This window comes from Mesocricetus auratus, unplaced genomic scaffold (assembly GCF_017639785.1).
Source record: "Mesocricetus auratus isolate SY011 unplaced genomic scaffold, BCM_Maur_2.0 Super-Scaffold_100011, whole genome shotgun sequence".
In the NCBI taxonomy this organism is placed as follows: Eukaryota; Metazoa; Chordata; class Mammalia; order Rodentia; family Cricetidae; genus Mesocricetus; species Mesocricetus auratus.
In genome coordinates this window covers 78,317,994-78,334,082 of record NW_024429195.1, presented here as the reverse complement: position 1 = coordinate 78,334,082, position 16,089 = coordinate 78,317,994, and the positions used below count along the sequence as shown (strand labels likewise).

Below are 16,089 nucleotides of genomic sequence, written 5' to 3'. Positions count from 1 at the left end.
GAGTCAGAGCATGTATCTCATGAGTCAGCAGTTTCCTGGCAACGGGATAAGCAGGCCTTCCACTTACAACTGATGGGTGAAGCCAATGTCCTTTCTGTTTTAGAAACTCAGAGGCAGTGTTCTGACACAGATAACATTGTCCGAGCTCTTTAAGATCACACATATCTTTCATAACACCGGCCTGTGTGGTTACCCTACATGCTTTGGCAAAATATTTTTTTATCTGTCTCTTGTATTAATTCCACATCCTGAGGCTAAAAGCACAGACATCCTTTGAGAAAAAGCCAAAAATACAGGCTGTACCACCAACTCCCCAGGCCAGCCACGGGAGGATCTGCCGTTCAACAAAATCTCCAGTTTGGTGTGTTCTTGATAAAGTGTGATAATTACTCATCCAAACCACAGAGCTTCAGTTTCATTTTTAAGGCCCCAGTCATTTTAGGGGTGAATCGATGTCCACATGCATTTATAGGAGCCATCAGCCAGTAGTGAGTGTACTGATATGGCATTCGCAGCCCCATCCCCGTTGCTTGGTTGGGAGTGTGATGGATGAGTTGTTTCTGGTTGTGGTGTTTATCACTGAAGCAGAAAGGAGCTTCTGTTTTTATGGCATCCATTCACATACTCAACTGCCACAGACCATTGTTCCCAAGTGTCACCAAAGCAGTCTCTAACTCAGACCTGTAATCAACACTTCGAGTGGTGAGAGTTAGGTGACGGAGTGAATGGATAACTCCCATGGAGCATGGTAATGTTTAATTCTGAAATAGATCATCTGAAGGCAGTTTGAATTCAAGGTTTTCAGTTTCTTATCATAATTATCAAGTAACTTCATAACCAGTGTTTAATTGACTTTGTCCCCATGTGCCATTCATTGTTCCTGGATCCAATGGTGACTTTAGTCTTTTAAGACAAAATAATGACCACACATGGAGCAGGAACTGACAGAATTGTGCTGGACTGGAAAACTGAATGGCATAGACTTGAATTATGAAAAGAAGAATTCGATTTAGGGAAACAAGAAACTTGAACAAAACCTAGTGATTTGCTTCTCACAGTCAACTCTCCTGTCAAATGAATATGTGAAATAATTCTCCTACTTCTAAAACACAGGCAGACCCCAACCTGTATCACACACAGATCTCGAGCAAGGTCAGATTACTCTGCATCCTGTACATCACCAGGAGCTCAAGTTACAGGGTCATTACTAATGCCATCCAACCTCTGAATATTTAGCTTCTCTGTATTTCCTTTGACATTGGTCTGAAAGTATCTGTTCACAATTTGTTGAAAGATACTGAATTCATGCTATAAAAAGGGCACTTGTTTCAAAACACTCTCTACCCCAGGCAAACTCATTACATTACCACAACTCAAGAATCCAGAGTTCACACACATTTCTCTATCTACTGGAAAGCCCCAGTTGGTAAACCAGCAAGCAAGGAAAAGTATTTCCCATTTCCTGACAAGATACAAGCACTCTGCCCAGACGTTAGGTGCACAAGGTAGATGAAGCAAACAGCAGTCATCTCACGTCTTCAAGATCTTCCACCAATGAGGAGCATACTTAGGAATCCCATAAAGAATGTTGTGATTCACTAATGTTCTCTTTCTAAAACCTAACTCTGGCAGGAGACCAGTGAAGGAGAAGGGTGAGACACAGGAGAAGGGCCATACATGACAGGAGGAGCAAGTCCTCATTTCTTCTTACAAGAGGCAGGCAGAGAGTTCACCAACAGATGGTATCTAATTTATAACATGATTTCAGAGTGTAAATTTAGGGCTGGTAAAACAGAGCAGGGGTCAAGGGTGTGGCTTTCATCTTTAGGGGGAAAAGATCTGTATCTTTGGGGGGGGATCCTCCAGGCTGCATGGCACAGTCTGCAAAAGACATCTATTAAAATGGGATACAAAGTATTAAAACCCATGATCCCTCTGTTGTGAGTAAATTACCAGAATATTCTCACCACGTAGAGACTCAAAGAGCAAGTTAGTGTAAGATAGTCATTCTCAACTGAGATGACTTTACTCTCTGGTGAGAAATCTGGCATTGCCAAGAGATACTTTTAGTTACTGCAACTGGCACATATTGGGAGCAAGACAGAGACATATCCAAATATCCTACAGCTGATAGAGCAATTGCAAAAGCTAACCATTGCTCACATTGCTATTCATTGCTAGTAGAAAAGGAAGAAGAAAAGGCCTGTGTGCAGCCTGAAGTGAAGGGAAAATGAGTTAAGAAAGGCAGATGGATCTCTGTGAGTTCGTGACCAACCTGGTTACAGGACAGCCAGGGTTATTACACAGAGAAACCCTTTCTTGGAAAAAAAAAGAAGAAAGAATGTATTTTAACAGGGACATCCCTAGAGGAGAAGAGATGAGTCCTACAAATGCTTCGAAGGAGGGAACCCATCACAAGGCCTCTTCGTCATACACAGGGAAGGAGGTGCCGGGGAAATACAGGGACCAGATAGACAGACACAGAGGAAGCAGGAAAGTAGGACATACAAAATGAAAGGAAGGCAAAAGGCCCAGAGGGAAAATGTAGATGAATAAAAACATGTTAAGTTAAAAGAGCTAGTGAGATGAGCCTAAGTTAAGGCCGAGCATTCATAATTAATAAGTCTCCATATCTTTATTTGGGAGCTGGTTGGTGGCCCAAAGTGTCAGGGTCAACCTCGCTTAGGTTCAGGTCCTGAGACAGGGAAGGAGCTTCAGCACAAAGAAAACTTCTGACCACCAAGTGGATTGCACTCAAGTGGCCATGAATAGCTCAGACTGTCTTTATTTATACTTAAACAGAGCTTTTTCTTACCAGGGCAACATGAACAGCCTTATAATTGACTTCTACTTTTGACTTTAAGAAATACATCACAGTTTAAGGACTGTGTCCTGATCATTATGAAAGCTCCCATTTTCCCCCTTTATGCTTCCCCAGTACACTTTCCCACCCCCTTCATAACCCACTTCTAGACATAGAGTTCAGCATTTTTGCAGGGTTAACTAAATGTTGTGCCAGACACAGATACTTGTGATTACAAAGTTTAAAGTAATAGACTTGGGCACAATGCTTTAAGGACAACAATATTAAAGCCCAGAGAATTCTTTCATGTCTGCAAGATATATTTTTATATATATATTAACCCTTTTCTACAAGAGGGTCCCATGTCTCAATCTCTCTGTACCATACTTTTCCCACAAATATAAGCTCCTGTGTATGGTAAAGATAGATTTATGCATCCCACATCATTAATTCTATGTGCTTGGTGTCCAGGGAACTTACTCTCAACAGCTGACATTATGTATATTATTGAGGCCTTTTCCCCTATTCTGTGTATGCATGCCTGACTCTCCTTTCCAGAACTGTGAGACATGGTTAATGTTCCAAGTATTGTTTTCCCATATGTACCTGACTATCTCCATTGAGTCAGAAAAGCTCCCAGGATTAGGAGTTGTAGTTAGTAATTCTAGATAAGAGATTTGAGAAACATTTGCCCCCTGCTGAATCTTAGGAGAAAATATTTGAAAAGGAACAGAATTTTCAGAGAAATTTACAACTGTTGCATGTGTGACTGACCAAGTAAAACTAAACCCCGCCCCAAAAGAATCACCAATAAAATGAGAGAGAAAAGAGCCCTCGATCTGCACGAATTTTGCAAATTCCTACACTGTCCCATGGATTACTGGTTCTTGCCAAGCAAGAGTCCATTTGCACAGGTGCTTTGCCCTGAGGAAACCCATTGGACAGGAGTCATATGCTGATCTGAGACTAGGCTGCACGGCTCCCAACACCAAAGAAAATTCCGACTACAGAGGAGAGATGGAGAGGGGGAGGAGAGGGGAGGGGGAGGAGGAAAAGAGAGTGGAGGGAGTGTGGAGCGAGGACAGGATGAATGTGAGAAAGTTAGTGCTCTGGACAGAAGGGAAGGTATATAAGGGGTTGGCAAGAAGAGCACTACATGAGTAGGGAAATGAGGGCTTGAGCTGAGATGATAAAGCAGGGATGGAGAAGATGGTCTTAATTAGAGATACTTTCTAGCCAGCTGCAATGTATGTCTAACTACCTAGCTGCAGAGACTGAAAGCCAACAGAAAGTGAAGTTTGCAGACACCATCAGAATGATTCAACAGACACACTAAGCCTGTGTCCTGCCAAATAAGTGATATGTTTGGAGACAGTGTCTTGAGAGGCAACTAACCATGAGGAAGAATTCTCCTGAAAAGTATTATCACCCAAGCACTATGCTGGAGAGATAGCTCAGTGGTTAAGAGCACGTGCTGCTCTTGCAGAGGACCTGGGTTCAAGTCTCAGAACCCACATGGTAGCTACTGCAATTCCAGGTCCAGGAGCTCTAACGTCCTCTTCTGGTTCCTGTAGTCACCCAACACACAAGTATCATACAGAAACACATGCAGGCAAACACTCATACACATTAAATTAATAAGTAAATAAATAAATACAGTCTTTAAAGACATAACAATAACCATGATATGACCTAGCCAAGAGATGGCCATGTGGATACCAGGAAGAGTGTCTCCACAAAGACTAATTCTTCCAGTGCCCCATCTTGACCTTCCTAGCCTACATTTTTTTAAAATGAGAATAACTAATTATGATTTAAGTCACTCAGTCTATGATACTTTGGTTATAGAAGTCCAAACTAAAACAAACGGACTATCCCACCATTAGATGGAATGAGAAATTCAACTTTAAGGGCCACCAGAAGAAAGTTCCACCCAGGGTACATAACTTTAAAATATCAAAGAAGAAATTGGAAGTTCAGTAGTCAGCTATAACTAAACATCCTAGCTTGTCAGATAAGTCAGGCATGGGATTGCCAGGTTAGGGCCCACGGCATGCACCTGGATCTGAGTGCAGAGGGAGGGTCTGAGAGTCAGGTTGCTCCTTGGGGGGAGCGACCACAAACGGAAGCTGGAAGGTGGGGATTCGAGTTATAAAACCTGGCCATCAAAATTTCAGGGTGAAAAACACAGAGAGTGTCTGAGATGGGAAATTTCTCGAACTCTCTCAATTGCATCTTTTTCTAGTGAAGAAGTGCATACCTTCATTTAATGTGGCCTTACTGATCTTTAGTGATGTGTTTTGTATATTATACATCCACAGGCTAAGGATCCCTAACCTAAAGAGCCGGAAATGCTGCAAACCCCAGCTCATTTTGAGCACCCACGTTATGTGTCAGTTGGCAAATCCCACACCTGACCCTCAGTAATAGGTCACAGTTCGACCACAAGTATTCTAAAACCAATGCATAAAATCACCTCGTGCAGTGTGTATAACACACGGAAAGCTTAAATGAACTCAGTATTCAGACTTGGGTTCCACAGTCAGATGTATTATTATGTATATAAAAACATTTCAAAATTATTTTTAAAATTCTGAAATTTGAAACACTTTGGATCCCATGAATTTCTGACAAGCAACGCTTGACCTGTATTGGTACTTTCAATGCTAAATTAATTACTTTAATGATGGAATATGTTTGTGCATGCATGTGAGTCCTCACTGTGAAATCTTATTGCCTTAGTTAGGGTTTCTATCGCTGCAAGGAAATACTATGAGAAAAAGGAAACTTGGGAGTAGAGGATTTATTTTTCTTCCTCTTCCATGTCACAGTTCATCACTGAAGGCAGTCAGGACAGGAACTCAAACAGGGCAGGGACCTAGAGGCAGGAGCTGATGCAGAGGCCATGGACCAGAGCTGCTTACTGGCTGGCTCCTATGCTTGCTCGGTCTGATTTATTAAAAAGATCAGGACAACCAGCCCAGAGATGGCTCCACCCACAGTGAGCTGGGCCCTCTCACACCCATCACGCCCAACAGGCTTGCCTACTGCCCCATGAGATGAAAGCATGATCTCAGTTGAGGTTTCCTCCTCCTACCTTGTGTCAAGCTGACATAAAAGTAGCCAGTGCACTTCTATTTTAACATTTATCACACTAAATTAGAATACTTGGTTTCTTATCTGTTTTCTCCATTAAGCAGTGATTTCCTTTAGAGAGTTGTGATGTCTTTCTTAATTTCCTATCCAAAGATCGTATCACAGTACACGAAAGAGAGAACTTAGTGCACACTGGATGGATGGGTGGATGGATGGATGGATGTATGGGTGGATGGATGTATGGGTGGATGGATGTATGGGTGGATGGATGGATGTATGGGTGGATGGATGGATGGATGGGTGGATGGATGGATGGGTGGATGGATGGATGGATGTATGGGTGGATGGATGTATGGGTGGATGGATGTATGTATGTATGGATGGATGGATGGATGGATGGATGGGTGGATGGATGGATGGATGGATGGATGGATGGATGGATGGATGGATGGATGGATGGATGGATGGATGGGTGGGTGGATGGATGGGTGGATGGGTGGATGGATGGGTGGATGGGTGGATGGATGGGTGGATGGGTGGATGGATGGATGGATGGAGAAAGCCAGCACTAGAGACTGTTCTTCAGCTTAATCTGCTGTGATTTATTTACTGACAACCACATTATTTGTCACAGAAAGGAGCAGTATATTCAGGGTTTCACAGCGTGTTCACTACACACACTGGCAAGTAGAACTAAGTCTAATGGACGAGGACCCGTTGTGCAGGTCAGTTACACATGAGGAGAAAGATGACAGAGTAGAATGGTGACAAGAACACTCTGGAGAGGGAAGGGACTCATGAGCCCTGATCCCTCACTGGGGAGCTATTGATAGTTGATTGCTCCTGGAGAAGAGTCTGTTTTCTTTTAGTTCCAGCAGGTGGCGCCATAGCCAGGAGTATATTGACAGCACAAACTGGACTCCATGGGTTATTTTTAAAAAGGAGGAGGGGGATATGAAGTTAGGGGTAGGGAGGCAGAGGTAGGCCTGAGAGGAGTTGGGGAGGAGGGTAAATATGATCAAAACACATTGCATAACATTCTCAAGGAATAAGAAATAGTACATATTTTAAAAAATGGTTTAAAAATTAATGGAGAGGTCAAGAGCTTCCATTCATTGAATATTGTGTTAATTCACCTGAGAATTGTAGAATGATAGTATTTATAAAGTGGAAAAAATGGTTTTTAAACGTGGTTATGGAAGTTCACAGGCATATGAAAAGTCCAATAATCAGTAAATAATTGTCTGGCTACATAAATGTAAAGCTCATCAGCTCGTCTGTAGCAGTGACAAGATTTATGGGGTTAAATTTAAAAAAAAACATAGATTCCTTAAAGGTCACTTAGCAAGCTCTGGAATTTCCAAGACATTCTGGTATGGCTGAACTGACTCCTGTAATCCCAAAGTTTTCTTCCAGTTAGAAACAGAAGGAAAAAGATATAAAAGCTGCAAATAAATATATTTTAAAAGAAATAAATAAGGAAGCGAAGCTTTCACATAAATATTTTACATGCTGAAATCAATAAATTGCTGTAACAAAATAAATGTAATAGGCCCACAACATAAGCATAATCTTGAAATTTATAGAAGCTACTCCAACATGTATAATTTTCTAAAAGTTGACACCACGTGCTTGTACAGTATATCATCTTTAGTGTTCAGAGTTACTTTGCAAAGTTACAAATAGCAACAACAGTAATACTGAAAAGAAAATAGTAATAAATGGTTACATGGAGAAATCCAGTATCACAGTTGAAGGAAAGCCCTAGAGTAAAGATTATTGGCATTTACCTTGTTTTTGAAAACCTGTAAGTTAAAAACAGAAACTCTCTCCAAAATCAGATTGCTTCTGCACATACTGCTCTATGGGAAGGAAAGGGGACTAACTGATGGGGTGTGACATGACCTCCTGGCAGTTCCCACTTCACAGTCCTCTGTGCAGAAAATGCCCTAGCCGCCCTTACTGTGGTCATAGAATGCACACGAGTCCTGAAGACCAGTCATTACTCCTCACAATAAACTCAAACCCCTGGGGCTGGAGGGATGCCTCAGCTGTTGCAGGCACTGGCTGCTCTTGCACAGGACCGGAGTTCAATCCCCAGCATCCATTCTATAGCCAACAACTATCTTCTAACTCTATTTCCAGGGAATCTTACATCCCTTCTGACCTCTACAGGTTCCTGCTAGCATGTACACATGCATGCACACACTAATTGATTAGTTAATTTAAAAATTCAAACTCCCAGAGACTTTTTTTAGCTACTACACAGATTTCTCTACAGATAAATGATCAGTAAGGATAATCAGAACGACAGTTAAGTCCAAGTAACTGATCCCCAACACTCTTTAAATTTCAACTGAGCAATTTCATCAAAGAGTTTGGGGAAATGTCTCATTTCCAGGAGAAGCAGTCTGTAGAATGCAGGCTGCTGAGGATCACTCTGTGCTGTGACCACAGCCCCGGGGGTAGGGCCTAGGATCCTCCATTATAACAAGTTCAGTGATGAGCCTTTGACCATCTGGAACTTCTGCAACATCAGCAATTTGTCTGTAGGTGGCAGCATCTGTGAACTGTTGCTTGCCAAGAACTCCCATCCTGCAAAGATTTAGTTTCTGAGCAGGGGGTCACACATTGGATTTGAGCACTTTATCGCTAAGTGCTGTGGCTATAGAAGAAAATAGAGCAGCATGGTTTGGTTTGGTTTTGTTTTGTTTTGCATCAATTAAACCTCCACCTCAAGCTTCGGAAATAAGGACAGTGACCACCTTTGCCCAAGGAGAGCTTCCTGCAGCTGACTTCAAATGTGACAGGTCATAAATGATTTTTTTGCCTTGGTTGCTTGTCTTATGATTTCTAAAGATCACATACATCAGTGGTCAGCAAATAGTTTCCAAAATGGGACCAGACAGTAAATAATTTAGGCATTATGAGCTATAAAAATCTGTTACTTGACTCTGCATTGTTTTGCAAAAATCACCATAGATTATGCATAAATAAAAGTATGGCTGAATCCAATAAGACCTGATATAAGAAAATTCAAACTTTATATAATTTTCATAGTCATAAAATATTATTTTTCAACCACTTAAAATGAAAAAAACTATTTTTTCTTCTATTTTTGAGATTATAATATAATCACAACATTTCTCCTTTCCCTTTCCTCCCTGTAAACCTTCACATATACCTCTCCATGCTCTCTTTCAAACTCATCAAACTCACGGCTTCTTTTTTCATTAATTGTTGCTACATGCAGATATGTATATGTACAGACATATATATATATATGTATATATAAAATCCTTCTCAGTCTACATAATGCTACTTTTGTGTATGCTTTCAGGACTAACCATTTGGTGTTGGATAACCAGTTGGTGAGCTCTTCCCTGGGGAAGACTGTATCTCCTGCTCTCAGCAACCCTTACTTGCCTGGAGTTCCTTGTAACAGGCTGAGCCCCCGTGGTCTTTCCCCCATCAACTTTAGCAGTCAATTGTTCTTGTTCATCTCAGCTTTAGGCAGTCATGTTGGTGGAATTGTATAGGTTAAAAAACAACCAACTGTTTCTAATTCTTTGGCCATTCAAAAGCAAGACACTGGCTGTCCAGATTTTACCCATGGGCAATGGTTTTCAAGACCCCTGACACAGGTCAATTTGGTGGGGCTCTAAGTCATTCAAAAGGAAATTAGACAGCAAAAAGTTGCACACTGTTCTTAAAATCCTGACTCAAAGTTGTTTCCCAGAAAGGGTTTAGTCTCTAAGCACAACCTCCCTTGTAGTCCAGCTAAATGATCAAACACAGGGAACATGGAGATACTATACCAGTCCGGAGCGTCACACACAGAGAGAAACATAGGAGCAGTCTGTTCAGCAGAGAAAAATGCATAAAAGAACCTTAGCTACAACAAAGCATGAACCTTCAAAGAGGCCAACACTCCTACCTGTTGTGTCTTGACTCAGGGTCTCCTGGCTGCTGCTACTGTAAGAAGGCACTGGGGTGATGGACAGGGAGGCTGGACAGGACAAGGGTGTGGCCAGGTCTGCTTTTCGAGGAAAGGATTGGTGGTACACAGGGATGCCTCCATCTTTGGAGAGGAAGAGGGGCAGATCTGATGGGAGGGTGGGTCTGTTTTGGACATAGGGATTTTTCCAGTGGGTGAGTCCGATTGCAACAGGCCCAGCAACATCATAGCCTGTGGAGAAAAACAGATTAAGTCAGTAACTACAATCAAAACCTTATACACTGTTGGTTTTAGTGTATTTTTCAAAAACTCTTAATCTGTGAGGCAAATCAAACACCATTTGAAATGATGCATGCTCACAATAAGCAGACAGGTATTGTCACACTTGATGAACCGTTTTCATTTGTCACGTTAAACACATAGCGCGTGCTAGGTGCCTAGTCTTTGCCTTCTAGGTACTCTAACAAAGCAGACAAGATTTGTGATCATGAAGGATTTTAGGTGGGATTTGTGTGTGTGTGTGTGTGTGTGTGTGTGTGTGTGTGTGTGTGTGTGTGTGTGCCACAGTTGTCCACAGAGGCCCAATGATCATGTCCAATTTGAAGCAGTTGGAGTTACAGGCAGTTGTGAGCCACTCAAGAGCAGCAAACACTCTAAACTGCTGGACCATCCCTCCAGCCCCCCCCATCATAAATTTTTAAAAAGCAATTGAAGGCCAGCTATATGCTAGACACTTTACAAAGCCACTCTCAAACCCATACAGCAGTTGCAAAGGGCACTATTAACTATTTCAGTTTTGTGGATGACAAAAGTAGCGATCAGCTTCCCCTAGATCAAGAAGCCCACAAATGCCAAAGGCAGAATGCAAGCCCAGAGGTGTCTGAACCCAAAACTATAACCATCCAGAAGACAAAGAGGACAAAGACATCAAAAGGAGAACAGAAACTTCCCCTTGGGAGTTCTAGGGAGGGGCCCCTCCATGTTGGGGAAGTGAGGCCGTGGAGAAGGTAGCATGAATACAGCTTTATAGACGAAGTTGGCATCTCAAGCCAGTGGGAGAAATCTGTTGTGTGGAAATATCTTGTTTATTCCACCTGTCTCTGTTAGGTTTCTACTGCTGTTACGAAACACCATGACCAAAAAGCAAGTCGGCAAGGAATGGGTTTGTTTGGCTGATACTTCAGCATTGCTGTTCATCACTGAAGGAAGTCAGGACAGGAACTAACACAGGGCAGGATCCCAGAGACAGGAGCTGCTGCAGAGGCCATGGAGGATGCTGCTTACCGGCTTGCTTCCCCTGACTTGCTCAACCAACATTTTTTTCTTCCTTTTTTTTTTTTAAATTTAAGTTAGAAACAAGCTTGGTTCACATGTCAATCCCAACTTCCTCTCTCTCCCCCGACCCTCCCACCAGGGATCCCAAACCCCCACCCAGTCTCCACTCCGATCCCCAGGGAGGGTGAGGCCTCCATGGAGGATCTCCAGAGTCTGTCATTTCATCCAGTGCAGGGCCTAGGCCCTCCCCCAAGAGTCCAGGCTGAGAGAGCATCCCTCAATGTGGGATGGGCACCCAAAGTCCATTTGTACAGCAGGGATAAATACTACCCAAGGCCCCATAGATTACCTAGGCCTCCTCACTGACACCCACATTCAGGGGGTCTTTATCAGTCCTATGCTAGCCACACCGCCATTAGTCTGGGGTCCAAGAGCTCCCCCTTGTTCAGGTCAGCTGTTTCTGTGGGTTTCACCAGCCCAGTCTTGACCCCTTTGCTCATCACTCCTCCCTCTGTCACTGTGTTGCAGGAGTTCAGTTCAGTGTTTAGCTGTGGGTGTCTGCCTCTGCTTCCATCAGCCACTGGATGAAGGTTGTTTCCCATATTCTCTGGCAGTGGGATTGTAAGCTGGCACTCTCCTGATTCATGTCTAAAATCCATATATGAGTGAGTACATACCATGTTTCTCTTTTTGTGACTGGTCAACCCACCTTCTTATAGAACCCAGGACCAGCAGCCCAGGGATGGCACCGTCTACCATGGGCTGGGCCTGCCCCCACTGATCACTAATTGAGAAAATGCCTTACAGCTGGATCTCAATGAGGCATATCCTCAGCTCAGGCTCCTTCTTCTGATGACTCTACCTTGTGTCAATTTGCCACACAAAACCACCCAGTACACCGCCCTTTTTGGTAATTTGAAGTAAAACTTGAAGTGAATAAAATCTAAATCTAAACCATGCTCACAAAAAAGCCACTTTTTGATTTCTCGTGAAAAACTATCTCTTGAATTTCTCATGAATATTAAATAACACTGCACTGTATCCCACATGGCAGCCAAGTCTACATCAATCTGCCACAGACCCCACACTCCCTAACACCTCAGCCCAGCTTTCGTCACTCATCCGCTGGGCCTGTCTGGCCTCTGCAGGCTTTTGCAGATGTCACTTAGGTACAGATCATGGGATGCAATGTGGAAGCAGTCTGAAGAAAACACAAAATGAAAAGGGTGGGTTAATATGAGACACGCCAAGAGACGAAGGCTAGATTTCATCTGGGAGGCAAAGCAGATCAAGATGCTGTTCACACGGCTGGAGGGTTTATTTTAATCCATTTCATTGATACGAATGAGCTAAAGTAAAAGTCACATCGTTATGATCAAATGTAAATGGGATGCTAAATTTAAAAGTAGCAATGAAGTCAAAGGATTTTGAGGCAACAGTCAACCAAAAGAAGAGCTGGCAACAAAGACACAGGAAGCAGGATGTCACACCAGGGGCAGGCCCGTGCTCCCTCTGGCAACATCAATCCTGTCGGGGAAAGGTGGCAACAGGTGTCTCTCGGTTCCCTTTAAATTCAACATCCAAAAATGAGAATAAAGAAAACAAAAGTTCAACACCAACATTGTCACTTGCCAGACTCAAAACTGTGACAGAAAGTATAGAAACCACACCAGAGCTGTCAGTATTCTTGGGGAGAACACTGGCGCTAATCACCTCTAGGGTTCTTACACGTTTAACACGTGGGTAAGATCTACCAAAAATACAGACTTGGTCAAGAGCCAAGACATATTGAAGGGCTTGGGAAGAGTGATTTTATGTGCCTGGACTCTTTCTGACACCTCTGCTTCAGTATCTCATGCAGAGATTTATCTACACAAATCCTGTGACTTAGATCCTCACATATGAAGTTACTGTGCAAGATGACTCTTCCCTAAGACAGTGGTTCTCAGCCTTCCCAGTCCTATGACCCTTTAATACAGTTCCTCCTGTTGTGCTGACCCCCAACCACAAAATTATTTCATTACTACTTCATAACTGTAGTTTTGCTATTGTTATGGATGGTAATGTAAATATCCATGTTTTTTGATGGTCTTAAGCGAACCCTGTGAAAGGGTCATTCGATCCCAAAGGGATCATGATCTGATGTGGGAAGTCCTGTGTATATGTCAATAAAGCACTGTTGGCCAATAGAGAAGCAAGATAGGTGGGACTAGGAGTCTAGGAGGATTCTGGGAAATGTAGTGAAGAGAGTCATCGCCATGTGATCTGCTGGGAGGAAAGGACGCTGCAGGAGTGCGTCCTCGTAAAGATAAGTCCTTATAAAATATACATTGGTAATTATGGGTCAATAATTAAGTCAGAGCTAGCCAATGAGAAACAATAGCAGATAGCCAACAGCTTCATAATTAATATAGCCTCCTGTGTGTTCATTTGGGACTGGCGCAGCTCTGGAACCAGGCTGGCAGGAAAACTATACGTTACAATGACCCACAAGTTGAGAAACTCTGCTTGAAGACGATGAGTACAGGGGATGAGAGAAAACACAGAACTGTTCAGACCAAACTCTTTAAATGATCCAAAGAAAGGTGTCTTGCTGCTAGCACTGTGTCTAGAATTGGTAGCCATATTCTGTTTGCCATGAGTGTTACCAAGGTGCCTGGACTTCAGCCAGACTGTGCATCATAGACACCACCTGTTGTCTCTGCAGAATCTTAAGCCCTTTCCTCCTCCTAGTCTTGACTTTGTCTTGGGGAATCTGTCCCACCGAGGAGCCCTCAGGCTCACAACAGGTGATTTCATCCCCCCACACCTATCCAGAGCCTCAAGTGGCCTTGATAGGAATAAGGTCAGTGGATTGGCTCAGAGATGGTCATGGAACACCATAGACACGATGATACAAGCCAGATCTGTTGGCCCTTCAAGCAGAGGCCTGAGGAGACACTGTGTTCCCTCTCTGCACAGTGGCTACCACCAGGAGGATAAGCCACCAAGACAGCAGAGAGGAGGAAGCCTCTCACAACAGTTCCAAAGAACAAGCCTGCTGCTGGCCTTCTGTTAATGAAATAATAACTTCTCATGGTCTTGGCCAATGAGGGACCTGAGTCTTTTGGTTACATCATCACCATTGGAAAAGACTAAGCATCTTCTGTTCCCAGCTCCCCTTCAGAGTTAGATTTGTAGAGCTCCTGTAACCATATGTCACAAGCTGTACAGCCTAACACAGCAGAAACGTATGTGTCAGTGTTCTAGAGGATAGAAATCTAAAGTGAGGCCTCTGCCAGAGATAATGGTCCCTGCCTTTCTCTTGGGTCCTTATGTTACTGAATTCACTGCTATTCCTTGGCTGACAGACATCTTACTCCATTGTCACAAGGCACTGTCCCTTATAACTCTGTGATTCCTCTCATTACAGGCACACTGGTGGATTAGGGAAAGCAAGTATGATATCATCTTAACATGATGACGTTTCACAGAGACCCTGCTTCCAAATATGGTCACCTTCACAGGTACAGAAGACTGAGACTTCAAGATACCTTTTGGGAGACATAGTATAATCCGTGCAACCTGACATGGTAGCTACAGCTCCTGGACAAAGAAAGAGCATTTGTCCCTGTGTGAAGGATGCCAGGTTACAGGAGTGCCTCCAACAGAAGCAAGGTTGCCTATGTTCAAACCCCAGTTCTCACTACCAGAGAGTCTAGAGGCAATTGCATAACCTCCCAGGGTCTCAGTTTCCTCATCTATAAAGTGGGGCAGTAATGCTATCTACCTCAGGATTTTGTCAGTATTAGATGAGGAAGTACTCAGAAATGCACTTAGGGAAACCACCTCCCACAGGGTCTTCTACTACATCATCCCTCCTGCCAGCCCCCTCCTGCCAGCCCCTCCTCCAGTTTCATCAGTCTTCATTCTCAAGTCTGTGGCCCACCAATCCCTTTGCAACATGAACCCATGCAGGATTGTCACCACAGCTGGTTGTGACCTCTGACTTGCTCTAGGTTTTCAAGAAACGTGTTTGCTTCATCCTCTTACTGTGTCCTTCTTTCTCCCCTACCTGGGTTTCCCTTCAGGCCGGCCCTCAGCCCCCTCTGCACACCGAACATGGTGACTCTCACTCTCTTGATCTCAGATAATCCCAAAGACTCAGCCGGCCTCTCTGCAGACAATGCTCTAGATTCATCTAACCATTCTTCCCAAAATTCCAGTTTCCTACAAGGGATTTTTATGGAGTTGTATGCACACCTCGCATCCAAACTATAATGGCTAAGCCCGGCCCATATAAACTGTATTTGTTCCATCCTTTTCCTAACTTCAGCATCTCCCACAATGGCTAGACTCATTGTCACCCTGACTCAAAATCACAGAACACACTTGTCTACCCTCAGACTGAGTTCATGACCACTGTCAGCCACTATCCTATCCCTCTCCCTCCAGACATGCCTCTTGACCCTACACCCTTGGTTTGTTACTCTCTCATGTCAAAACTAGTCGCAGCCACTAACTGGCCTAGGACACGAGGTTCTCATACAGGAAACACAGCAAGATCACTATCAGGATCATCTCTCATCCACACTGGGCATTCAGGTTCTTACTCTCTTACTGCAGGCCCTCCCTCTGTGACCTCCCGTGATTGACAAGTATCTCTAAAAACATCTTAAGTATCTGATATTTTCAAACTAGATCTGAAGGGTGAGCTCCAGAGGATTTTTAAAATGTCATTATTCTTCATTGTAAAGTAAAAAGAAAATCAACTTTCTGGGCCAAGTTCCACTATTTAATTTTAATGCTTGAATCTGCTTTGGTGTTTGAATAAAGCGATGCCAATCCACAGACTTCTTGAGAGGAGGAGTGGGTATGTCAGGGTGTACTCACACCAAACAAAGATTTGGGACCTCAGATCAGTGAGCAGTCACAGACTTTCAAGTAGATTATGCAGAGGTGATGAAAGTGCGGACCC

At 43.3% G+C, this 16,089-nt stretch overlaps 1 protein-coding gene across 3 annotated transcripts in view; it reads right to left on the bottom strand.

Moving 5' to 3' along the window:
- Positions 1-16,089, bottom strand: part of Ano4 (anoctamin 4) — a 401,571-nt gene that overhangs the window by 369,237 nt on the left and 16,245 nt on the right. For all 3 annotated transcript variants that reach the window (XM_021225955.2, XM_040755102.1, XM_040755103.1), the window contains exon 3: positions 9,837-10,088. In XM_021225955.2, coding sequence (XP_021081614.2) covers positions 9,837-10,088 — 252 coding nt within the window. The remainder of the gene's footprint in view (positions 1-9,836; positions 10,089-16,089) is intronic.